Consider the following 25,665-nt stretch of genomic DNA (forward strand, 5'->3'; position numbering starts at 1 on the left):
ACTTTATTATTCACTTATTTCCTTGCCATATCCGGCTGGACTTCAATGTCACGATTGCATTTATTAGCTCCACACTGTAGAACATTGTGTAAGGCATGAGCAATGGCAAACACAGCAGAATTACAGGAAATGAAAAGGATGGGTCCATTGAAATGATGTCCTCTGGAACTAAGATTGTTGCAGTTGCAGTACTGATTACAAAACCTCTGTTCTTTGGCCACCTGGCATTTGGTAGAGTAAATGAAATCATGAAAACCAGGAATTGGCGACACTGACTGAGCCAGCCCAAGTACAGTTCCAATGTTTTTGATCCCTTCCAACCTGAGGAGCCTTTTGTTTAAAGACCAGGCGTCCCCTGCTATCCACACCTTGTTACTGACATTCAGTTGTATTGCTGACTCAACAAGAGCTTCGGCTTCCAAATTGGTGGAGAAAACAATGATGGTGTTTAAATTCTGCTTGTCCAATCGTTTGAATATTTGAGCATACTCCGTATTTTCATCGAGGAACCTTGGCGTAGGCCAGGCAGGTGTTGGTCTCCTTAATCGCTTTTCTGAAAAGCTCCAGTCCATCTGTGCCAAAATTGTTGTCACTGTAGAGGAAAGCAACCCGGCGCCAGTTGAAGTGAGCTAAGATGTTAACCATGATATCTATGATTTCTTTGTTGGAAGGCACTGTTCGGAGAAAAGATGGAAATCTGATTTTTTGAGAGAAGGCAGAGCTGGCAGCGCCGTAGCTAACCTGTAGAAAGAATAATAATTCACACAGTTTTGTGACAATAACTTTACAAACTATACATTTAAACTGTTGGTTTGCACTGTTTATTTTATACAGCAATAATAAAGTAAAGCCTACCACTGGGATTAGGTACGACATAAACAGTGGGGCTACAGGCAAGGTGTTGGTGCTGGTGAACGGGCCGATCAGAACAATCACGTTGGGATTTTTGGAGAGATTCTCAGGTGATTTTCTCCACGGCTGGATCATGCCATTTTCTGATACGAGACTGAAAATTACTAGGAAATTCATTGTGTCTGTGTTTTTGTTTTAGTTTTCTGAACGGCTGGAAATATTCCATGAAAAGTTAACTATTCTCTGCGCAGTTAGTGTGGAACAAAGTTACAGTGAGATGACTGACATGATATCAGGTTAACCTCTGTAAAAAAATAAAAAAGTTAATTTTTTGTGAAATTTTCCTGGACCAGTCGATGGCTTCTGGTCTTCTGAATCTCTTGAAAGGGAAATCCTCTAATGTCGCATTTCCATGGGCTTTTTAGGCATGGCTTCACACATCAGATATAGATATCTTGAAATGATTGGTGGACAGTTAACAAATGAGCATGCAAAGAAAATCCCAGTAGTTCAGGAGTCTCTCTTATTTCTTCACAAGCAAGTTGGAAGTCACTGTCAAAAAGGTCATCCTGTTTTAAAATCTTTTAATCAGATCTCTGGTCTTGTTTATTAATTTGTATAATTTAGATAACTTTAATACCTCAACTGGAACATCCAAGATTTGCCAATTAAAATATTGGCCATGTGTGCTGTGGAACAAAAAACACTTTATTACAACTTGCTTCAATACAAAAGCAATTGAATATTGGATACATACTGTATGTTTAATGTGGTTAAACTGAGAAAGTCGGAAGTCATGCTTACAGATTTTGCTTTGTTCTTAAATAAACATTGAACATTTTTTTAGTCTCTAACAAACTTACAACATATTTGTGAAAATGCAAAAGTTTCAGCAGTATCACTAAGTGTTTGAATTCAGGATGAATTTCACATAAGGATCAGATATGAATGAGAACAATAAAGCTGCTGATCGAAGTCTGTAAGTGGTTAAAAGCAAATGAGCTCGAATTATTTGACTAGTTCGTCCAGGTGTCTTTAGCTTATGGTAAAATGCTACATCCTCTTACAAATGAGCTTTGCTTGACTTCATCTTTGGCCACACAGATCATTTGCAAGACCTCTGTGGGAGGCAGTGGTATTTTGCAAAAAACAAGAGCAGGAGTCTATTAAAGTTTGAATTTACGTCAACCTGTTTGTAAAAAAGTGCAAAGAGACAGGTGTAAGGGTGATTTGGGGGTTTTGACAAAAGTTGTACAAGGAGGACAATGCAGAATTAAATACTTTGATTTAATTCGAGTTCACATGTTTACACTAATAACTAGAATCGCCTTTTTTCTAATTATGATAAAGTCAGATGAGTTTAAGTATTTCTCTTTTAAATAAATGTTATAATGTTGCCATTAGAATGCATAAGCTCACAGCTATGTCAGCGTCTTATTAATAAAACAAATATGATCTTTAGTCTTTAATGTCGTTGTGTAGTTTCCAGCCACATAGTGCCATCATATCGCACAGTCCAGTAACTATGTTACCTTCAGCTGTCATAAAAATGCTGTATATATTTCAGACATAGCTAAAAGAAACTTTAAACGTCTCTGTAATTTTGACACCTTGAAATTGGGCCTCTGTCTCTTTAACAAGCTCTTATTATTTTCAACATCCCACCTTTAGCATTTACAACCATTCTTGTGAGCTTTGATTGAAAAGTAGTGTGTATGGTAAGCTGAGCAAATACACATTTCCACCAAGTGTTCGGTAATTACTGCAGCCGCTAGTCTAGCTCAGTGGGGGAGTCAGGAGGGAGGGCTGCTCTGTGAGCCTGTGTAGAAATATTCCCCACATGGTGGGAGCAAGCTTTTAGGCATCCTGAATGAATGCCAGGGTAGATTCAAGGATTCTTCTAACATGCATGAAATAATCAACGCAACACTCCAGGTGAGTTTTTGATGAGGGAATAACATTATAAAATGATACAAAGCTTTCAAAAATGTAAATTTTAGATAATAACCCCCCTCAATGGGTAGTAAGTTGCTAACAGAGTTTAAAAAAACATGGCAAAGATGTGATTTGATACTTTCTTTTCAAGATGGAAGTGCCCACATATTGTTAGTGATGCTTAGCATTGATAATGATTGATGATTGTGACTGAGATAACAACATTTATATACATGTAAAACTACAACAACATACTTCTGATTACCCCCTCCAGCTCATAAACATGGCAAATCCATCAGTCCGTTATCAAAACCTACTTAGCTGTTGTGGTTGTTTACCAATTCCTTTGCTTGTGCATAAACTAAAAGAAGTGTGCCAAGATCTCAGCCATGCAGTTCGCCTGAATTCATTTTAAGAATGGATTGTTAATCGTTTGAAAAATATGATCTGCTTTTTCTTTGTGAAGTCATTTGACCTATTGAGTAAAAAAAAAAAAAAAGAGCAGCTTCTAGAGAATAATGAGGATGAGAATATAGCTGCTATTTTAATAGTTAGTACTTCTTACTCTGTGATTCATAACATTGTTCAAAACAGAGGTGACATTTTGCCTTCTGTTAGCGAAACATGAAAAATTACATAACAAACACAACAAACCTACTATATATTTTATTAAGTCATGTTTACAGGGATTAAACATTGGAACAACACACAGAAATATTACATAGATTATTACAGTAGTATGTTCGGTTCACTACAGAGCGTTCTGAGGTTTTTACAATCTGACTCCATTTTATTTTGTGCTTAAATCATAGTGTAAAAATTTGTATCTGAATGCACATTTTAAGGATTTATATATAGACATTTTAAGAGTAGAGAGGTGAAAAAATACTAATGTAAGATCAAAAATCTAATGAACATTATAGTTATCCCATGTAGGTATCTATTGGTATATATTTAAATATGAGAAACAAAATAAAAGTCAGCCAACAAGATATTTATCAGCTGGAACAATTCCTCAAAATCATTTGAAGACCGGCTTTACTCTGCTGTGTTTGCCATTGCTTTACATTAATTGTCTCACCCACTTATCTAAAATGTTTGCAAAAGAAAGATTATAACAGTATCACATCACTGAAAGAAATTTCTGCAAAATAGTCATCAGCTACTGTCTAAAGCAGAACATAGTTGAAGGCAACTACTGGCTAACTGTTTTCGTATAGTTCTGGATGAGACCCTGGAAGTGCTGTTGAGTGTTTTTCTGAGGTTGAAAAATAATAATGTAGCATTTTGGAAAAAAATACCATAACAGAAACGAGTAGAGACTTGAAAGCACTGCCAGAGCGGTAAACGTGTGGATGTGCTTTCCATGGTAAAGCATGGTTGTAGTGGTGAGGACAATCCAGGTGAGGATCAGCAGCAGCAGGCAGAAGGTTATGGCTTTGGCTTCATTGTAATTCTTCGGGAGGTCTTTTCCCATGTAGGAGAAAATGAAGCAAAGGGAACACAGTGAGGCGAGCAAAGAAACAGAACCAGATATCGCTTTGAGGTTAAGGTCACAACCGAGTATGATTAGTTCTGTGTAGGAAAACACATCGCTGTAAGGCTTTGGGGGGGCAACAGAATAGCCAATGATTAGCAAGACAGCCTGTGTGACGAAGGCCCCACTGATGACCAGCCACTGTCCGTGGTATTTCATCCACCAGCTGAGGAGTTTCGGGAATTTAGATGCGATTTTGAAAATACAAACAATCTGAAAAGAGCGGACAACAAAACCTGCCAGACAAACGGTGAAGAACAACAGAAACGGTAAAAACCTTAACACACAAGATGCGATCGTGGGTTTGTCGAAGTAAAAGAACACGCTGAGACTGCACAGACTGAGGCAGCCTAAAATCAGGAAGCACATCGGTCCTCCAGCAGATCTGACAACAGGAGTGTTGTAGTTGAAGGCAAAGAGCGCAGACATGGCTACCGTGAGGCCCACGAAGGTGGAGGCTCCGAACATGATCACTATGGCACCACTGTCTGTGAACGGTATGTACTCCACCAGGCGCAGATTGCACAGCGTGCTTCCTGGGTCAGACCACTCCGTCTCCTTACAGCTGATGCAGTTGTAGGGATCCTCTGATGTACACAAAATGAAACCACTCGGTCAACAGGGCTGAGAAAAACTCTAAATATACATTTGCAGCTTAAATACAGATACCATCTTTCTTTCACTTCCGTTTTAAACAATACTTTATGAATATCAAAGAGAATTCAAATGTTTCTAGGTTGAAAAATCTCCTACAGAAGTTTAACTTACCTCACATCTGAAGAAGCCTCTGTTGTTAATATGAGAACTAACCCTGTCAAATGCCATGCATTTTTCAAATAGCGCACGAAGATTCGTCGACTTAGATTTTTTAATAAAAGTATCAAAAACATAAACAGTAGAAGCTTTTACCTTCTCCTACTTTTTAAAAACATAAAAACTTAGAAGTAGAAGCTTTTACCTGTAGTGTTGATGTAAGTCCCATCTGGGCAGATTTTACAGTGGAAACAACATTTATGGATTCCCTCTTGTGCTTTTGAATACCCTTCAGGACATTCTTTGGAACAAAATGACGCTGGTTCCTGCACAAATTAAACAAAAGGACAGAGCGGTAGGAGGTGGGTTATTTATGCATAGAGTGGAGATGTGTATGGAACAATTTATATATAAATCCATTATTTAGTTGGATTGAAATGAAAACAGGATACACACTATATTATGGCTTTCCCTTTTAGGGGTGGTGTTTCATTTTTGTTCACAATATTATTTACATGCCTCTACATCTCTACAGCCAACCAAGTTTAATGCTAGGAGCAGTGCTTCAATTTTTGATTTGAAAAGTCAAGGTTACCTTCCCGTCAGAATGCCACTGAATCTTGGTGCTGTTGATGAAGAACTGGACAAATGGGGGGAACCTGTGAAACCCGACCTCCTCTGCCTCACCACTTTGGTTCCAGAAAACGATTGAATAAGATCCGAACATGGGGTCCCCATTCTCGTCAAACTGAACGCTCTCGTTTATAAGTACAAAGCTGGATTTTCTCAGTGCTGTTAAAACCTGCATTTGACAAGCAAAGTTTGGATGCAGTCACTGCTCTACCTTCGTATTTAAAGTGTGGAATGAATAAGGTGAATTCAAAGTACAACAAATGTTTAGATACGGCTTGATTTGAATGACACCTTAATTATTGTTGCATTGACAGTTTTATCGTATCCAAAAAGTGCAATGGTTGTAAGAACATGAATTTGTCATGCCATGGTTTTAGATATATAGTTTTCATTCTAGGATTTAACAACCAGTAACATCAACCAAACACAAGTACATTTAGGAGATATATTCTAGATTTATTCTAGAAAAACAGTTTTCTAGAATAAATTTGGATTGGTTTTCATAAAAAATTGCAACAATACATGTAGAAGTTTGTTATTTTAATATGACAAAATAAGTTCAAGAAGCCTGATCTACTTTCCAAAGCCCAATATCCCGACAACTGATTAATTATTTTTAGTACAGTTTGTTAACATAATTATCCTTGGGGCTAATCTTGCTCTGATAGAAAGTGTGTGTACATTGAATGATGGTATTTATCCAGATAAATAAACATCAACAATTAATTTGTCTCTTTCAAATGACTTCCAAAACCATAAAAACTGCCAGATAAAAAAATTACTGTTGTATGTTTTCTGCATACTTACCATATATGGTTGCACTGATATAGCTGTATTACACCTGCCCGACCCACATTGCAGGACATTGTGCAAAGCATGTGCAACGGCATAGACAGCAGAGTAAACAGGAAAGTTGAAGGACGGGTCTGCGTTGATTACATCTGCAGCAGTTACATTGGGGCATTCACAAATCTGATTACAAAATGTTTGCTCATCTTTGTCATCATGCTGAGACTGTCCTGTGGAGGAATAGATGAAGTCATTGAAACCTGGTATGTTCATTTTTGGCTCAGCTACCCCCAGAACAGTTCCAATATTTCTGATTCCATTTTCTTTGGGGAGCTCCTTGTGCAAGGACCAAGCATCCCCTGCTATCCACACTTTGTTGGTCACGTTTTGCTTTATGGCTCCTTTGATGAGAGCTTCAGCAGTCCATTCAGGAGCAAAAACAATGATGATGTTCACTCTTTGTGCCTCTAGCTGTCTGAATAAGAGAGGATAATCTGTGTTTTCGTTGAGGCCTTTGGTGTATGCCAAGCAGATCTCGGTATCCTTTATCTTCTTCATGAACAAGTCCAAGCCATCTTTTCCATAATCACCCTCACTGTAAAGGAATGAAACCCAGCGCCAGTTGAAGTTCTGCAGAATATTATAAAGCACTTCAATGACATCTTTATTGGGATGGACAGTCCGTAAGAAGGATGGGAAGTTCTTTTTTCTTGAGAAGACAGAACTAGCAGCCCCATAACTGACCTGTTTTATGAAAAAAAAAAGATTTTTTTTATCTCAAATGTACATCTCGTCATGCAGTTATATGTTTTTTTCTTAGTTAAAATCAATAGTATGAAGCCTTACCATAGGAATAAGATCCGTCATGAAGAGTGGGGCCACTGACAGAGTCTCTGTGCTTGTATAGGTGCCAACCACTGCAATCACTTTAGAAACGTTCTTGCTCAACTCATCCCATGGGTAAATGAAATTATTTTCAGAGATCAGGTTGAAAATGCCAGGAAAATTCTGTATGTCTGAGCAGTGGTCAAATATTTCATAACCCAGAGTTACGTTTGGCAGCAGGTTAGTGGAGTTATTGATTTCATCAATGGAAAATCTCATCACCTGAAACCTCCGATAACTTGACAGGATTAATCGTTCACTGTCAACAAAGGAAGAAAAATCAGAGTAAAATTTCAGAGGGAAGGTTGATCACATCTTAAATCAGAGCCAAGATTACTAAACCTACCTTGAGCAGGTAATGGTTTCTGGTTTGTAATGAGGATACGCTCCACTGACATGATGAATATCAAAAAGACCCCCCATCAAATAATCCCCATCCAACTTGAACTCTGAGGCAGTGACTACATCAATCAGGAGAGGCAGAAGACATCCCAGCAGATGCAGATGAGCAACCGCCTGCTCAGCTTTCATAATTACAGTATGCCTCTTTCAGCATAAAAACATAAGCAACTTTTCCAAGAGTCACTGCTGGGGACGGAGCTACAGTGATCCAAGAACTGGAGATGAATGAGGTGTCATAAATGCATGGCTGATGGCTAAAGGAGAATTTACATATCAGCATGCAAACATTCTCTAATCCACTTCTGCATGCTCCCATAATGTAAGCAACCACCATGAGCCACAAAGTCCACCACTTTTATGGTGAATCAATCCAAATGCAAGTTTACATTGTGGTAAAATCCACCAAATTTCCTTATGTGTTCCTCATGTTGAATGTTCTGAGTGTCTGCATATGAATTCATTTAGCCGAGAAGAGATTTAAGAAGTAAAACATCGATTCATTCTTACAAAGCCAACTATTTTAATGATGGCAGAACTACAGTAGGTCATAGCAATACAGGAAAAAGAGGCAAGAACATCATTGGTTAGTGTGTTGATGGCTGTCTTATATTAATAAAGGAAGGAAAATAAGTACTGAAGACACCAAACTTTCCTTAATAAGCCTAAAACAAACAAATAAGCAAAAAAATAACAATACAACCAAGGCAACATGACACTTCCTCATGCTGGCAATTAGTTACATTGCTGTGGGATATCATCCCATTCTTCAACAAGCATTTATTGATAGTTAGTGAGTTTGGATAGGTCAGTCTCTCTGGCACATACAGGACCTCTAAGATTATCCAGACAATGTTTAATGAGGTTCTGGTCAGGACTCTTAGCAAATCTCTTTTCTTTTCATAAGTTATGGCTGTACGTAGTCTCAGGCCTGTGTGGGACAGTGTTGTCATCTTGAAGGATAGCGCTTGGTCTCACACTATGGAGATATGGGATTACTGCAGGTTGCAGAATCTCATCTCAAAATCTCTCTGCATTCAGATTTCCTCCAATGTTGACAACCCCTGTATTTCCAGTCAAGCCGATGCTTTAAGTGGAGGTTTCTGCTGAAAACTTCTACCTAAAGCTGTTTCCCTTTCAATTCAGCAGTCAGCACAATGTTCTCCTTGTCTTCTCCACATTTAAAATTTATGATCGAATTGTAGATGTCGGAATCTTCTTCATCTTGTGCAAACACGTTTCAACATCAGCATAAATGTAGCAGTGAATGGCACTGATGGCAGGCCTCCAGGCAGCTCAGTGAGAGCAGACACCGACTGTGTTAAAAGTCCGTCTGTTAGTTTAGTTTACTACATTACCCAAGATGCATCTGTTCATTTTGTGATTCCGTTTCACGTAGTTGAGTGGCTTGTTTTTCTGTGCTACTGTGTGGCTCGGTGGCATGAAAGTGGCATCCGCTGACATCCACCATCAACCTATCTTGGGTCCTTTGTGTACGAAACCTGTGTGCGTTTTTATGATGTAAGTGTGCAGTTTCATGTTCTATATTTGTGTTTGTGTCGGTTGTTGGCCCAGGAGGTGATGGCGTCCTCGTGTTTCTCTGGCTGCCGACAATGCAGGCGTTTAATTATGATAGCGCAAGTTATACTATACTTTACCAGATACATATTGTTATTGTATTAGTATATGAGGGAATTACCATTCATTCCATGTGTTCTGACGGTTTTTGTCATTTGTATGTTTGTTGCATTTACCCGACTGTTCATTTGTAGTGTTGTGGTGCCCTCCAGTGGATTTCTGTGGTGCTGCAGGCCATTTTCGTCCTGTATCTATGTGTATCTGTGTTTTGCTTGCATGGGTATTAATATGTACCTTTATTGTTTTCTGTTTCAGATGACCACACACACACACACACACACACACACACACACACACACTCATATACGAAACATCAATAAACTTTTGAGCTGCACCATTGGAGTCGCCCTAGTCCTTCTGACCGAGGAAGAGTCGATTGACGAGAGATCTGGATTTAGCGCCTGTTTAGACGCACACAGTCTTCTACAAGTGGTCCTTCGAGCCGGAGTCTCGTTGGTCGAATCAACAACATGGCAACTTCACAAGACAACGCTTCTCAGGAGAAAGGTCACAAGCATAGTCCCCGTCCACGCAGGAGCAGGAAGCTTCCGGGACATCTGGCAGAGTATGACCATGACCTACCTGATCCAGAGGAGTCAGAGTCGTCAACAAGCAGCAGCTCAGAAGAACCTGATAAGGATAAGAAGCAAAGATGGGACAAGATGGAGGCAGTATGGGGCAGCGTTTTAGAAGCAATGAATGAGATGCAAGTCACTATGAAGGAGACCAGTGGTGCATTAACCAAGCGTGTGGAGCAACTAGAGAGAACATGTAAGTCATGCAGCCCTCTCCTACCACACAGTCACGCTCAACAACATGGTAGAGCAGAATCCCTTCCTGCATTCCTACCACATCCTAGCAGTGTGGATACATACAGCAGTCACACCAGGGATCAGTTGAACATAATGGCACCAGCAAGGCAGGACAACAGAACACCTGTAAACCTACTAAGACCAGTAGAACCTGCTGCATCCTTCTCATCTCTAAAGGCAAGCCCCAGGGTACAGACAGCACCATGGCCAGTTCCACAGCCAGATGTACTTACAGCACCTCCGCATATGCTCCAGTCACCATCTGCGTCCCAGCCTTGGACGAACACGGCCTTCCAGCCTGTAGGTCAGTCTGTACCTTCACCTGTTCCACAGCCAAGAGGCCCTCCGGTTTATCCAGCGATCCAGCCAGCATCGTTACCAGCTCCGCCTCCTAGAGTGAACCATGTGATACAGCCTGCTCTACAACCTGACATCCAAGTATCACAATCCATGCAACCAGTTGCACCCTGCACCATCATACAACCTCGCTGCAGCCTCCGCTACACCTCTGCATCAGCCACCAGAGAGAGTGGCAGCACAACAGAACTACAGCCAGCATTATGCAGTTCCACCTGCTGATTTTCCCAGACATTACTCTGTTGCCTATCCATCACCTCCAGCTGAATACCAGCCAACAGCCTCCCTACCTTCAACAGCAGAAGTCAACCAGCCAAAGCTGTTGGAGATGATTGTGGCATCATCATACGGCATCCCAAAGCCTAGACTGGTAACATTCAAATCAGGCCGAGAGAGTGAATTTGCACTGTTGAAGAAAGGATTGGACAGCCTGCTAGGGCCCCATGCACACCTCACAGAGGATTATAAATATCACATCCTGCTGGATCATTTAGAGCATCCATGTGCTCTACAAGTTGCCAGGCGCTATATTCACGACCGCACTCCCTACACTAGTGCAATTCGAGCATTGGAGCAGAGATATGGACAGCCTCGACAACTAATCCAGAGTGAACTCAGTGCTATCCTTAACTGCTCTCCTGTTAAGGCCGGTGACCCTCAAGCCTTTGAAGATTTCTCCCTGGCAGTGTCTAGCCTTGTAGGTCTCCTCAGTACTATGGATGATGTAGCAGCCAGTGAGCTCCAGTGTGGTTCACATGTAGACAGGTTACTCACTAAACTCCCTCCTAGTTACAGAGATAGTTTCATCGAGTACTGTATCACACGTGGCATTATACGCACTGGTAGCAGCCGCACATACAACATGTATGACCTCTCTGAATGGCTCGAACGCAAGTCCCACGTTCTTCAGCTATCCAGGCAAGCGACTCAGCCTCAGTCATCAGACAGACCACGATTGGAGAGAAGTAACTTCAGAGCACCCACAGGATCTAAAGCACAGAGTAAGTCTGCATCCATATATTATGGCTCAGATCCTGCTCAAATACAGCCAAAGGCAGACACTGTGAATCCTTCTTCCCCTTCCAAGAAGAAACAGAAGTTTAAGCCATATTGCCCATACTGTGATGGAACAGAACACTACCTCAGTGGCTGTGTAGACTTTAAGAAGCTAGACCTCACAGCTGTCGCCACTTGGCTAAAGGATAAATCCAAATGCTGGCGCTGCGGCCGTAAACACACTCCAGAACAGTGCACTCTGAAGAAGCCGTGCACAACCTGTGGAGAACAGCACTTATTAGTGCTTCATGACCTGGCTGAGGCTAGAAGGCGGGACCCTAACATCCTAACAGTCAGTACCAGCAGAGTATTTTTGGGTCCTGTCAGTCACTCTGGCCGTGTAATGCTCAAGGTTGTGCCCATTCAGTTACACCATCAGATGAAATCTCTAGACACGTATGCTCTCCTCGACGACGGCTCAGAGAAAACCATCATACTCCCAGCTGCAGTTAAGTTATTAGGCTTATCACCAGAAGAGGAAACTCTATCTCTGCGCACCATCCGTCAAGATGTGATCCAGATAAAGGGAGGCAACGTCTCATTCCAGGTGTCCCCGAAGGCCCAACCAAAACTGCGTTATAAAATAACACAGGCCTTTACTGCTCAACAGCTCAGCCTAGCTGAACAGTCGTGTCCAGTGGAGCTCTTGAAGGAGAAGTATCACCACTTGCAGCAAGTGCAGCTGGAGGGATTCAAGCAGATACAGCCTCTTGTGTTAATCGGTTCAGACAATGCTCACCTTATAACTCCTGTCCGTCCAGTCAGGCGTGGCCCAGCCCGTGCTCCTGTCGCTGTTTGCACCAAGCTGGGGTGGGCCATCCAAGGTCCAAGTAGTAGTATGCCTACACAGCAGGGAGACATGCACTGCCTGAATATATCATGCCTTTCTCCTGCTGAGGCCTTGCATCAGGACGTTCAACGTCTGTGGCAACTAGACGCTCCCATACACAGACCTGAGAAGGAGGTCACACGCTCAAAGGAGGACAGAGAAGCCATAGCCATGTTAGAGACTAAGACCATCAGGATGTCTGTAGATGGCGTGGAGAGATATGCCACTCCTCTGCTGATGAAGAAGGACTTCCCTCGGATGCACGTCCCTCCAGAAGTAGTTAAAGGTCTGCTGAGGTCCACAGCGCGGAAGCTGATTAAACGTCCGGACCTGGCCCACACATACAACCAGGAGATCAAGAAGTTGGTTGATTCTGGTTATGTGGTGAAGTTGACTCCAGAAGAGATTCACAGTTCTACTGAATCTTGGTACGTGCCACACCATATGGTACACCATAACAACAAGGCTCGGGTGGTCTTTAATTACTCTTTTGAGTTCCAGGGCACCGTCCTAAATGACTACCTCCTGCCAGGCCCTACACTGGGGCCTACACTACTGGGTGTACTCCTCCGCTTCCGTCAGTATCCTGTGGCAGTGAGCGGAGACATAAAGGCTATGTTTCACCAGATCCGCCTGCTCCCTGAAGACTGTCCCCTGCTACGGTTTCTGTGGAGAGATGGTGAAACAGAGAGGCTCCCAGATGTATATGAGTGGAGAGTCTTGCCCTTTGGGACAACATGTAGCCCCTGCTGTGCTACATTTGCCCTTCAGAGACATGTGAAGGAGCATCAAGACACTCATAAGGACATCTATGAATCTGTACATACAGCCTTTTATGTTGACAACTGCCTGCAGTCCCTCTCTGACCCACAAGAGGCCAAGTTGCTCATCAACAGGATGAGAGAGTTGCTCCTCCAAGGTGGATTTGAAATAAGACAGTGGGCCAGTAACCTCCCTGAAGTGGTTGCCCATCTGCCCAGTACGGCCAGGTCAGAAAGCTGTGAACTGTGGTTGAATTTCAACAGCCTTGATCCACAGGAGTCAACATTGGGTCTCAGCTGGCACTGCCCAACTGATGTCCTGGGATACAAGCATCGCCCAGTGTCCTACACAACTGTCACGCTGCGCAATATTTATAAGGTGCTAGCCAGTCAGTATGACCCATTGGGTTATATCTGTCCTTATACCACAAGAGCAAAGCTCATTGTGCAGGCCCTGTGGAGTACAGAGAGAGGATGGGATGAGCCCATAGAAGGAAATCTGCTTCAGTCCTGGATTGAATGGGAGGAAGAACTGTCTAATCTTCAGCAGATTAGCATCCCTCGCTGCTACAGCCCGCACAGCATCACTGGTGCTACAAACGAGGTTCACATCTTCTGTGATGCCTCTGAGAGATCCTATGGGGCTGTTGCCTATCTGAGAGCCACAGAGCAACAGGCACACATCTCCACCTCCTTCATCATGGCACGCTCAAGAGTTGCACCCCGCAAACAGGTGTCGATTCCCCGACTGGAGCTGTGTGCTGCGCTGACCGGAGCCCAACTAGCCAAAGTTCTGCAGACTGAACTCTCATTACCCCTGCACTCTATCTACCTGTGGACGGATTCTACTACAGTGCTGCAGTGGATCCAGTCTAGTTCCTGTAGGTACAAAGTTTTTGTTGGGACTCGGATTTGTGAAATACAGGAGTTGACCTCCTCAGAGCAGTGGGGGTATGTGAACTCTGATGAAAATCCAGCTGATGACATCACAAGAGGGAAACCACTGTCAGAGCTCACTATCTCCAGCCGCTGGTCACAGGGCCCACACTTTCTCACACAGACTCCTGACACCTGGCCAAAACCCCCAACAGAGTTCCCAGATTGTGGCAGTGAAGAACTCAGAAAGACTGCTTTCTGTAGCTTCACATCTATATCTCAAAATCTACCAGATCCTGCACAGAGCACATCATTAGAGGACCTGGCTCTGGCCACTCACCAATCTCTACATGGGACAGCTGCCACCTCCTTCACTGCTGCTGAGCGTCTAGAGGCAGAGACTCAGCTGCTTCGCTCTGCACAGAAGGACAGCTTCCCAGAAGAGGTTCGAGCCCTCCAAGCAGGTGACTCTGTCCGCTCAACCAGTCGTCTTAGTGCTCTTTCCCCTGAATATGACAGCATCAGTGGACTGATCAGAGTTGGAGGCCGCCTGCGCCAAGCTATAGATGTAGACCCCGACAGCATCCATCCGGTTGTGTTAGCTCCTGATCATCCTCTGACTCGTCTCCTCATAAAGCACTACGACTCCCAGCTGCTTCACCCAGGTGCAGAGAGACTCTATGCAGAGATACGGCGCACATATTGGATTCTCAGAGGTCGACAGGCCATTAAGAAACACCAGTACCAGTGTGTGGACTGTAGGAGATGGCGCGCCTCACCTTCCACACCAAAGATGGCTGACCTTCCTTCAGCTCGTCTGAGACTCTACAAACCCCCATTCTGGTCTACAGGCGTAGACTGTTTTGGGCCCTACCTAGTTAAGATTGGACGTCGAAGAGAAAAACGCTGGGGGATCATCTACAAATGTCTGACCACTCGATGTGTTCACTTGGATCTCCTCCCTAGCCTTGACACCGACTCTTTCCTGATGTCATTACGCAGGTTTATTGCTCGCCGGGGAAAGCCGTATGAGCTGTGGTCCGACAGAGGCACCAATTTCCGGGGAGGCCACAAAGAATTGCAGAGCGCCTTTGAAAACATGGCCCCAGTGTTGCAGCAACAGTTAGCCAAACAGACCATCAACTTTAACTTCAACCCGCCGCATGCTCCTCACTTTGGGGGAGCCTGGGAGAGGGAAATCAGGTCAGTCAAATCAGCTTTACAAGTTGTCCTGAAAGACCAGGTTGTGGCAGAGGAAGTGCTTCTAACAGCTCTCATGGAGGTTGAAGGCATCCTTAACTCTAAACCTCTCGGTTATGCCTCCTCTGATGTGGCTGACCCGGACCCCATCACGCCAAACCTTCTGTTAATGGGGCGGCGGGATGCAGGATTACCACAAGCAGTGTATGGTCCTCATGATGCCCTGTCCAAAAGAAGATGGCAACACAGTCAGGTTGTCATTGATCATTTTTGGAAACGCTTCATCCAGAACTACCTCCCAGGACTTCAGTTAAGACAGAAATGGAGGAAATCTACTGATAATACTGCTGTGGGACAAATTGTGATGATCGCTGATTCCAACCTTCCCCGAGGACTATGGCCTGTCGGGACCATCGCCAAGGTCTTCCCTGGGACGGATGGCGTCGTTCGAGCTGCTGAGGTGAAGGTCAAGGACAGTCTCTACATTCGCCCAGTAACCAAACTGGTGGAGCTTCCTGAAGTGCCTGAAGATTTGGATCATCCTTCCAACTAGCGGACTTTGTATGAGTGTATTTGTTGCAAATACAGTGGCGGCTGTTAAAAGTCCGTCTGTTAGTTTAGTTTACTACATTACCCAAGATGCATCTGTTCATTTTGTGATTCCGTTTCACGTAGTTGAGTGGCTTGTTTTTCTGTGCTACTGTGTGGCTCGGTGGCATGAAAGTGGCATCCGCTGACATCCACCATCAACCTATCTTGGGTCCTTTGTGTACGAAACCTGTGTGCGTTTTTATGATGTAAGTGTGCAGTTTCATGTTCTATATTTGTGTTTGTGTCGGTTGTTGGCCCAGGAGGTGATGGCGTCCTCGTGTTTCTCTGGCTGCCGACAATGCAGGCGTTTAATTATGATAGCGCAAGTTATACTATACTTTACCAGATACATATTGTTATTGTATTAGTATATGAGGGAATTACCATTCATTCCATGTGTTCTGACGGTTTTTGTCATTTGTATGTTTGTTGCATTTACCCGACTGTTCATTTGTAGTGTTGTGGTGCCCTCCAGTGGATTTCTGTGGTGCTGCAGGCCATTTTCGTCCTGTATCTATGTGTATCTGTGTTTTGCTTGCATGGGTATTAATATGTACCTTTATTGTTTTCTGTTTCAGATGACCACACACACACACACACACACACACACACACACACACACTCATATACGAAACATCAATAAACTTTTGAGCTGCACCATTGGAGTCGCCCTAGTCCTTCTGACCGAGGAAGAGTCGATTGACGAGAGATCTGGATTTAGCGCCTGTTTAGACGCACACAGTCTTCTACAGACTGTGTGCTGGATTGTAGATAGCTGTCAGCCGTATCATCCTGCTGAAACGCTGACATGTTCATTTTTTTTGTTTTTTAAAGTTTTTATTTGACGTAAAGGTTTTACAGGGCTGGATGAGCTTGAAAGTTCTCACTTAGCCTCTTTAGGTGCTCTGATGTCCTCCCAAAATCCAAAATTGTGTTAGGTGATTGGCTGAACTAGACTGATTGTATTGACTGGCAACTTGGACAGATGGACAGATGGACGGATGGACAGATGGATGGACGGATGGACGGATTTACAAGTAGAAATGAGTTGTCAATGACGTGATGTTGCTGCTGCATGAGGTTACAATCAAATTCATACAAATGACTTGATTCATTCAACCAGATAATTTTGGCTTATGGTGAAAAGCTACATCCTCTTTCAAATGAGCTTTGCATGACTTATCCTTTGGCCACATTGATCATTTGAGAGATTATTTCCAACAGCTCTATGGATGGCAGTGGGCATCAACAAAGAGCTTCAGCCTCAGCACAGTATCAGAGTCAATCTATTATTGACCCTGTAGGGAAATTCTTACTTGTAGCCAGGTTAAAAACGAAAGAAACACAGATAAAATCATCGTTTTGGAAAGCTGATTTATGGAAGTTGAATAACTTTAAAGAAATCAAGAAAGGTTAAGGTGAGTTTAAAATATGGATTTAAGAAAGTCATTATTCTCTCTTGGCTACAAAAAGCGATTGTAATTTAATGGTTCCTAAACACTAAGGCACAAAATCCTCAACCAGAATTTACAAGAAAAAGGATTAATAGAACTTTAAACAAACATAAATCATAATTTTTTCTCCTGAGATGATTCTGACAGGTATGTCAGAATACATGTTGTCTCTACGACTCAGTTAGTCATACAGAACCACTGACTAATTGTTTTGGTAAAATTTTGAATCAGACCTTGGAAGTGTTGTTGTGTGTTTTTGTTGGGATGAAACATAATGTAACATTTTGGAAAGAAATACCACACCAGAAAAGAATAAAGACTGGACAGTACTGCCAATGCGTTAAATGATGAGACATATTTCCTCTGGTAAAGTATGCTTGAAGTGGCAAAGATGATCCAGGTGAGGATCAGCAGCATCAGGCAGAAGGTTATGGATTTGGCTTCATTGTAATTCTTTGGGAGGTATTTTTCCCATGTAGGAAAAAATAAAACAAAGGCAGCATAATGACGACAGAAAAATCACAGGGCCAGACATTGATTTTAGATCAATGTCACAACCTAGAACGGTTTTGTCCAAATATAACAATCGATCACTGAAAGGTTTGGGACGGGTTATGGAATAACTGATTAAAAGTAGAACAGCTTGTGAGACGAATACCCCACTGATGACCAGCCACTGTCCGTGGTATTTCATCCACCAGCTGAGGAGTTTCGGGAATTTAGATGCGATTTTGCAAATACAAACAATCTGAAAAGAGCGGACAACAAAACCTGCCAGACAAACGGTGAAGAACAACAGAAACGGTAAAAACCTTAACACACAAGATGCGATCGTGGGTTTGTCGAAGTAAAAGAACACGCTGAGACTGCACAGAGTGAGGCAGCCTAAAATCAGGAAGCACATCGGTCCTCCAGCAGATCTGACAACAGGAGTGTTGTAGTTGAAGGCAAAGAGCGCAGACATGGCTACCGTGAGGCCCACGAAGGTGGAGGCTCCGAACATGATCACTATGGCACCACTGTCTGTGAACGGTATGTACTCCACCAGGTGCAGATTGCACAGAGTCCTGTGTACATACTTGTATTTACCAGGGACAAGAATAATTTTTAGCTCAACTATATACTTGGAAAACTGGTATCAGCCAGTGGTTTGGTTTTTAACAGACAGTTGCTTTTGTAGTCCTTTGGGAAAAATAATTTCCTGCCGCTGCCTTAACTCACCGAAGCTCTGTGTGTAAACTATAGTGTTGATACAGGAAATGAAACTGTGCAGCAGTTATAAATTCCCAGAGAACAGTGCGGTCTCTCTGGGGTGCAACTTCATGAAGTTGGTATTGTGAGTGTGTAATTCCCCTACTCGTGTGATTACATTGTTTATATTTATTGTTTGAAAGTTGATTAAACTGAAATTGTAGCAACACACATTGAATGGTTTGGTATAAACCCAAACTGACTCGGTTCAGCTTTTGTAAACATCTTCAAAAGTACCTTGTAGTAGTACATCAACTCCTGAGGAGATTAGCAGAATCACCATCTTTAGCAGCTTTACTCAAACTGAACTCATAACATTTTTCAGTTTATAATGAATATCTTATTCACTCCAGGTATAATACATGAATCAAATTAATGTTTTATTTTGTATAAAATAAAATAAAAGAACATTTGTAATTAGAAAAATATTTTCTATTTTAAAATTTGAATTAAATTAGTTATGTAATTTATTATAAACTCACCATGTGTGGTTGTACCGTTTTGTTGTTGTTACACTTGGCATCTCCACATTGCAGGACAGTATGTAAAGCCTGAGCGATGGCATTCACAGCCGAGTAAACAGAAAAAGAGAAAGATGGGTCTGCATTGATGATATCTTCGGCTGTCACACTGGTGCAGTTGCAGACCTGATTACAGAGCTTTCCTTTATTTGCATCTTCCTGTTGACACTGGGCTTTAAAAGAATGTATGAAATCACTGAAGCCTGATATTGTTATTACTGGCTCAGCAATCCCAACTGCAGTCCCAATTTTTCTGATTCCATTTTCTTTAGGAAGCTTCTTGTGTAAGGACCAGGCATCCACAGCTATCCACACTTTGTTGGTGACGTCGTGCTCTATGGCGGCCTTAATGAGGGCTTCAGCCGTCCATTCTGGTGCGAAAACAATCGTGACATTAACCCTTTAGTGACTAGATTAAAAACTTTTTTCTCATTTGGTCTGATTCTTAAACAGTTTCAGACAGACAAGAAAATAAGAATTAAAAATACATGTATAAAGGTATTTAGGTATCCTTATCAATTACTATTTTTTATGGTCAATGGAATATGAGACTCATTTCCTACATTCACATGAAACCCATGAAATAATTTTAAAATAATTGAAATAAATAAAATAATTAGTTTATGAAGCAACATTTTTAAATCTTGACAACCAGCCAAGACAAAGAAAGAGAAAAATGACAAAACATTTGGTTGTATGAAATGTATTTATTGTAATGTAAAAGTAGTACATGTGTAAATATAGAAATGTATGCAAATTTTAAATGTAAGTGACTGAATATCATGCAGAATTAATTAATTGTTATAAACATTTATATTTTAAAAGAACTTTGGAAATACAAGTTTTAGATGTCTAGCATTGCTTGAAACATCTTATTTACATACACCTGACTACAAAAGATCTCATTAGATATTCCCAGGAAGCAATAAAACATGCACCTCGGTCACCTACAGTCAAACGGAGCTATTTCCTTTCTTTATCACTGCAAGTTAGAATACATGAAAAAGAAAAAATCATTCTGTGAACACACCTTCTCTTTACTGTAACAAAATCCTTTCTGAAGTTTTCACCAAAAAAGTTTTTCATTAAGATTCATTATATTTCATCCAGCTTCCCGTTTCCTCAGATCAACTGCTCCGTAAAGTGCAAAAGGCAAAACGTACAACACTTTGTTCCCGTGTGGTAATTAAAAGTACTTTATAAATAAAACTAGATTCCAGTAGCATTATTTGATATGAATCTGTTGACAGAAGATTTGAAGATAAATTAGTTGCTTTTTCTTTAGACAAATTCAGCAGAGAGTATCTTTTGGCTGAGATAATATTTGATAAAAATAGGACTTTCAAAACTCATAAAGAGCAATTCAAACCAGAAAGAGCGTTTTCAGAAGTCTCGGAGATGATCAAGGGGCTATTGGTTAACTATCTTTGTGTAACTCTGAATGAGACATTGGAAGTACTGCTGGGTGTTTTTTTGAGGTTGAAAAATGATGATGCAACATTTTGGCAGGAAATACCAGGACAGAAAAGAGTAGAGACTAGAAAGGACTGCCATTCCATAAATAAAGTGGATGTACTTTCCGCGGTACAACGTATAGACAGTGGCATATATGATCCAGATGATTATCAGCAGCAGGAGACAGAAAGTTATGGATTTAGCCTCATTGTAATTTTTTGGCAAGTCTTTTCCACAGTAGGAGAAACAAAAAGAAAGAATAATCAATAATAAAATTAAAATCAGAGAACCAAACACCTCATTGAAATTCCTGCCACAGCGTTGGATGATTATGTCTGGATGTCGCTCTGTGTCAATTTGAGGATGTGGGGTGAAAACAGTCAAGCCAATGATAAGTAAGACTGCCTGAGAGATACAGGTCACACAGATGACCAACCACTGTCCTTTGTATTTCATCCACCAACTGGGGATGTTAGGGAACCTGGCAGCTATTTTGAAAATGCAAACGATTTGGAAAGAGCGCACAGCAAAACAAGCCAAACAAACGGTGGAGAAAAATATTACTGGTAAAACCCTCAAGACACAAGAAGCTGTTGTTGGTTCACCAAAGGCAAAGAACACACTAAGACTGGACAGAGCAAGACAGCCTAAAATCAAGAAGCACATCGGTCCTCCGGCAGACTTGACAACGGGAGTCTTGTAATTAATAAAGAAGAGGACAGATACGGCTGCGCAGAGGCCCATGAAGATCAAAGCTCCAAGCATGACGACCACAGCGCCACCATGCGAGAGAGGCATGTAGTCCTCCTGCTGCCGATAGCATGAAGTACTTCCTGCTTCAGACCATTCTGTGTTGTCACATTTGTGGCAGGTGTAAGGATCTGCTGTTGTAACGATACAGTACATAGACAGTCAGCAAGTAAGGGCTAAATTAACTGAGATATCATACCACAGTCTTATTTTGTTTGTTCAAAATTATACTTTTTACAAAAATATTTAAAAAAATAAACTGTGTATTCAAAATTTCAAAGTTAAAGGTTGAATATTATTGTAGCACAAAATGCATTTAGCCAAAAGGACTTTTCATATTTGGTAAGTTATAGTAATGATTACAATGAGGCACCATGTGGAAGTTGATTTAGGAGCCCAATTATGGTCCATTACATTAAAAAATTTATTTAGAAGCAATTCAATGCATGAAATGTGATCCTAGCACAAATATCAAAATATCAAAAAGGTATCTAACTATATATGTATTTGTCAATTCTGTGAAATATTTGAGTAAATCTGAGTATTAATGTAGTTTCCCTTTTTTCTATGTTTAACATTGATGCAGAATTAGCTACTTCCTAAGTACAAAGCTTTTTTGTATTAATAAGACGGTCAGCAGCCTTCCTTTTTTTCTGTTGCTTTACATTTGATAGATGAATAAAAATGAGAAGTTGTTTTGCATGTCAGGATTATTTACCTGTGCTGTTGATATAAGTTCCACTTTCGCATTTTGTACAGCTGAAGCAGCATTTGTAGAGTCCTTCTTGTTTTTTTGCAAATCCAGCATCACATTCTTCAGAGCAAATCGACTGCGGCACCTGTTCAAGTCATACATCACGAAAGTAAATATTGCGTTCATTCAACAAAGAGATGAATTTGACAACCATGAAGCAATTAAAGCTGTATGAATGTAATAAAAAAACACTGTCAGGCTTCAGCAGAGATCATTTTCAATGTACGTAGATATCACACAAGCCAGCTGTCACCATAACTATGATCACCAAGGTACTCCTTTTGCTCCCTTCTGAACATTTGCTTGCACTAAAAATGGAAGTCAAACATGTATTTTGGGGATTTTTTTCAGGAAAATTTAAAAACCTACTTACAGAACCATTTCCATGCCACTGAATTTTGGTCCTGTTGATGATGAACGGTAAAGACGAGTGATAACTGTAAAGGCCAACCTCCTCTGGTTCTCCACTTTTGTTCCAGAAAACTATTGCATATGATCCAAAGGAGGGGTCACCATTCTCATCAAACTGAACACTCTGGTTTAGAAGAGTAAAGTTGGTCTTCCGCAGCTCTTGTAATATCTGTTGGTAGAAATAGACCTTGGATTATTTACAGGTTTCTGTATGTGCCATTAATAAGATAAAAAGTATGGATAAAATTACACTATTCTAAGTAGCAAGTGTTTATAATTACAAATGGCATTGTAAACCTTTCCACATTGGTAGATCTTAATAATTTTCTCCTTTCGTCTTTTGGAGATCTTTTAGCCTACTTCATGTTGTCTGCCAAGTTCTACTTACGTAACCAGATCTGGGTATGGCTCATAAAGCTGACCACTCCAAAAATAATCTATGATTTACCAAAGGGTATACATAGATTATTTTTTAAAAGTTTACATTTATTTTTATCTGATATATATATATATATATATATATATATATATATATATATATATATATATATATATATATATATATACAATATTTGTTTTTAAATCTGAAACATTAAATCTAACAAAATGTGAAAACAACAGATGTGCAATGAATTTTTTATTTCTGGACAGATAGATTTTTAAATTAAGTGCATTTATTTATAAAATATAGTTTTATTATTTATTTATTTTATATTTACTAAAATATTTATTTATTTATTTATACTTAACTATATATTTTTTTAGTTTTTAAGTTATATATATATATATACTTACCATATGGGGAATTCCTGTAATTCTCCTGTTGCACTTGCCAGTTTCACATTGCAGCACAGTGTGCAAGGCGTGGGCAACAGAATACACAGCAGAGTAAACAGGGAAATTGAAGGACGGATCTGCATCAATGATATCTGCGGCAGTGTGATTACTGCAGTTACAAGCCTGACTGCAAAACTTTTCTTCCGTACCATCTTCTTCCTGAGTCTGGGCTCTGAATGCATTGATGAAAGCATTGAAACCTGGAATTGCCATTTTTGGCTCAGCTATCCCAACAACAGTCCCAATTTTCCTGATTCCATTTCTTTTGGGAAGCTCCTTGTGTAAGGACCAAGCATCTCCCGCTATCCACACCTTGTTGGTGACGTCATATTTTATGGCAGCCTCAACGAGATCTTCAGCCGTCCATTCTGGTGCAAAAACAATCAAGACATTTACCTCTAGTGACGTAATTTGTTGGAAAACCTCATAGTAGTCTGTGTCATGATCAAGGGCTTTTGTGTAGGCCAGACAGAACTCTGTGTGCTCAAGTGTCCGAATGAACAAATCCCGGCCGTCTCTGCCGTAGTCGTCGTCAATGTGAAGAAATGAAACCCAGCGCCAGTTGAATTCTCGCAATATCCTTAGAACCACCTCTATCACATCTTTATTAGGATGGACCGTTCGTAGGAAAGACGGGAAATTATTTTTCCTTGAAAAGACGGAACTGGCAGCTCCATAACTGACCTGTTGAAAGAGACACTTCAGAACCTTCAAGTAACATTGCACAGGACATTTCTCAGGTTATTTAGAAAGTATTGAAACAACTGGCACGCTTACCATCGGGAAGAAATCCATCATGAAGAGCGGCGCAACACTCAGCGTCCCTGTGCTTGTGTAAGAGCCGACCACTGTGACCATTTTGGACGTGAGCCTCTGTGAGTCATTCCAAGGCTGGATGAGACTCTCGTCAGAGATGAGGTTGAAAACTCCGGGGAAGTTCTGTGTGTCTGAGCAGAGGTCTAATATTTTATAGCCGAGCGTCACGTTTGGCAGCAGTTTGGTAGAGTTGTTGATCTCCTCTATTGCAAATCTCATCAGCTGAAACCTCCGGTAACTTGACAGGATGAAGGGTTGACTGGGGACAGAGAAACGGGGTAGAGCAACATTCATGATTCAGACCCAGTTTTGGTAGATAGTATTTTTTACTTATTGGGTTGCTGTGGAGGAAATTCTTGATCAGATTGGAAATATCAAAGAAACCAAATCTCACCAGAAAGTCAAGCTAATCAGAGCAGCCCTTGTTCCATAAGGTCAGCGGATGCTTTTTCCGTCATCAATCACACTTTCTTTGAAAAGATGCGTCTGTATCAACTCAGTAAAACTAAACTTTCACCCATATGCTGCAAACCTGTGCTTTTATAACAGAGTTAAGAATGGTGCAGTTGACAGCTGATCTCACTAAAGAGTGAATGAAAACATAAACTAATTAATCCACTACAGTTAACACTATATATTTCTAAGCTGATATATGTATAAAAGTCGCATGTTACAATTAAAGTGAACCTGTTGTAATTATTCAATTTAATTCATCATGTTAGTGTGTTATTGTGCTGACAATGCTCAAAACTTTGACTCTTTGGCATTAAAGCCAGCAGACCTACAGGTTGGGAGAGTAAAGGAAGGTTTAATAAGTAATCTTTTCATCAACTGCTGTAAAAGTTTGGATATTGAACGTAAACAACTGAAGGCAGGTGACAGCTTTGCAGATCCCAACTGTAAAATTTTGCCTACAAGGATTTTGTTCAACATTAAATGTTGCAACAAAATCCTGGGAAAATCTAACATTAGCATAAAAGGGGCAGTTATAACTTAACAAAATGTTTCAAATGTGCTGAACAATTTAAGTAACCTTTGCTAAGTTTCGTCTTGAAAATAAAAAAAGGCATAAACAAAGACTAGAAGTCTCACCTTGAGCAGGTAATGGTTTCTGGTTTGTCGCGGTGAAGCCCTTTACTTACATGATGGATGTCAAAAAGTCCACCTATTAAATAATCTCCATCCAGCTCAAATTCTGAGACTGCATCAGCCTCATTCAGGGAATGCAGGATGCACCCCAGCAGACAGAGATGAGCAATAATCCATGTCATTTCCATGCCTGTTGTTTGCCCCTCTGGTGGAAACTCTTTTGTAGCCTCTCTTACATTTCCATGAAAGGTGTTATTCATGAGTTACCTTGCATACTTTTCATAAGTCTGGGATGATGGAACGCTCATAAACACTCAACTGTAGGATGAGGTGAATTAACAAATCAGCATGCAAAAGTTGTTTTATCTGCTTGTTGCTACATCCTGGTTTCTGAAACAGCTTCTCCTGTGAGGGCAAGCTTAAT

At 41.1% G+C, this 25,665-nt stretch overlaps 2 protein-coding genes and 2 pseudogenes across 2 annotated transcripts; all 4 read right to left on the reverse strand.

Moving 5' to 3' along the window:
* Positions 1–10: 10 nt before the first annotated feature.
* Positions 11–2,536, reverse strand: LOC106699655 (annotated as a pseudogene).
* Positions 2,537–3,982: 1,446 nt separating this feature from the next.
* On the reverse strand, positions 3,983–7,915 carry LOC106699587 (taste receptor type 1 member 1-like). Its single transcript, XM_023339694.1, has 6 exons — positions 7,731–7,915; positions 7,346–7,643; positions 6,518–7,243; positions 5,673–5,879; positions 5,283–5,403; positions 3,983–4,911 (listed from the first exon to the last, which is right to left on the reverse strand). The coding sequence occupies exons 1-6, from the start codon at positions 7,913–7,915 to the stop codon at positions 3,983–3,985; spliced, it is 2,466 nt and encodes an 821-aa protein (XP_023195462.1).
* Positions 7,916–17,534: 9,619 nt separating this feature from the next.
* Positions 17,535–20,683, reverse strand: LOC111609930 (taste receptor type 1 member 2-like). The gene is given in 4 exon segments (XM_023341410.1): positions 17,535–17,825; positions 17,827–18,435; positions 19,091–19,529; positions 20,646–20,683. Coding segments are annotated over 4 exon segments (1,377 nt in total).
* A 281-nt stretch (positions 20,684–20,964) lies between these two features.
* LOC102224889 lies at positions 20,965–25,428 on the reverse strand (annotated as a pseudogene).
* Positions 25,429–25,665: the final 237 nt, after the last annotated feature.

Source organism: Xiphophorus maculatus, chromosome 1 (assembly GCF_002775205.1).
Source record: "Xiphophorus maculatus strain JP 163 A chromosome 1, X_maculatus-5.0-male, whole genome shotgun sequence".
Classification (NCBI taxonomy): domain Eukaryota; kingdom Metazoa; phylum Chordata; class Actinopteri; order Cyprinodontiformes; family Poeciliidae; genus Xiphophorus; species Xiphophorus maculatus.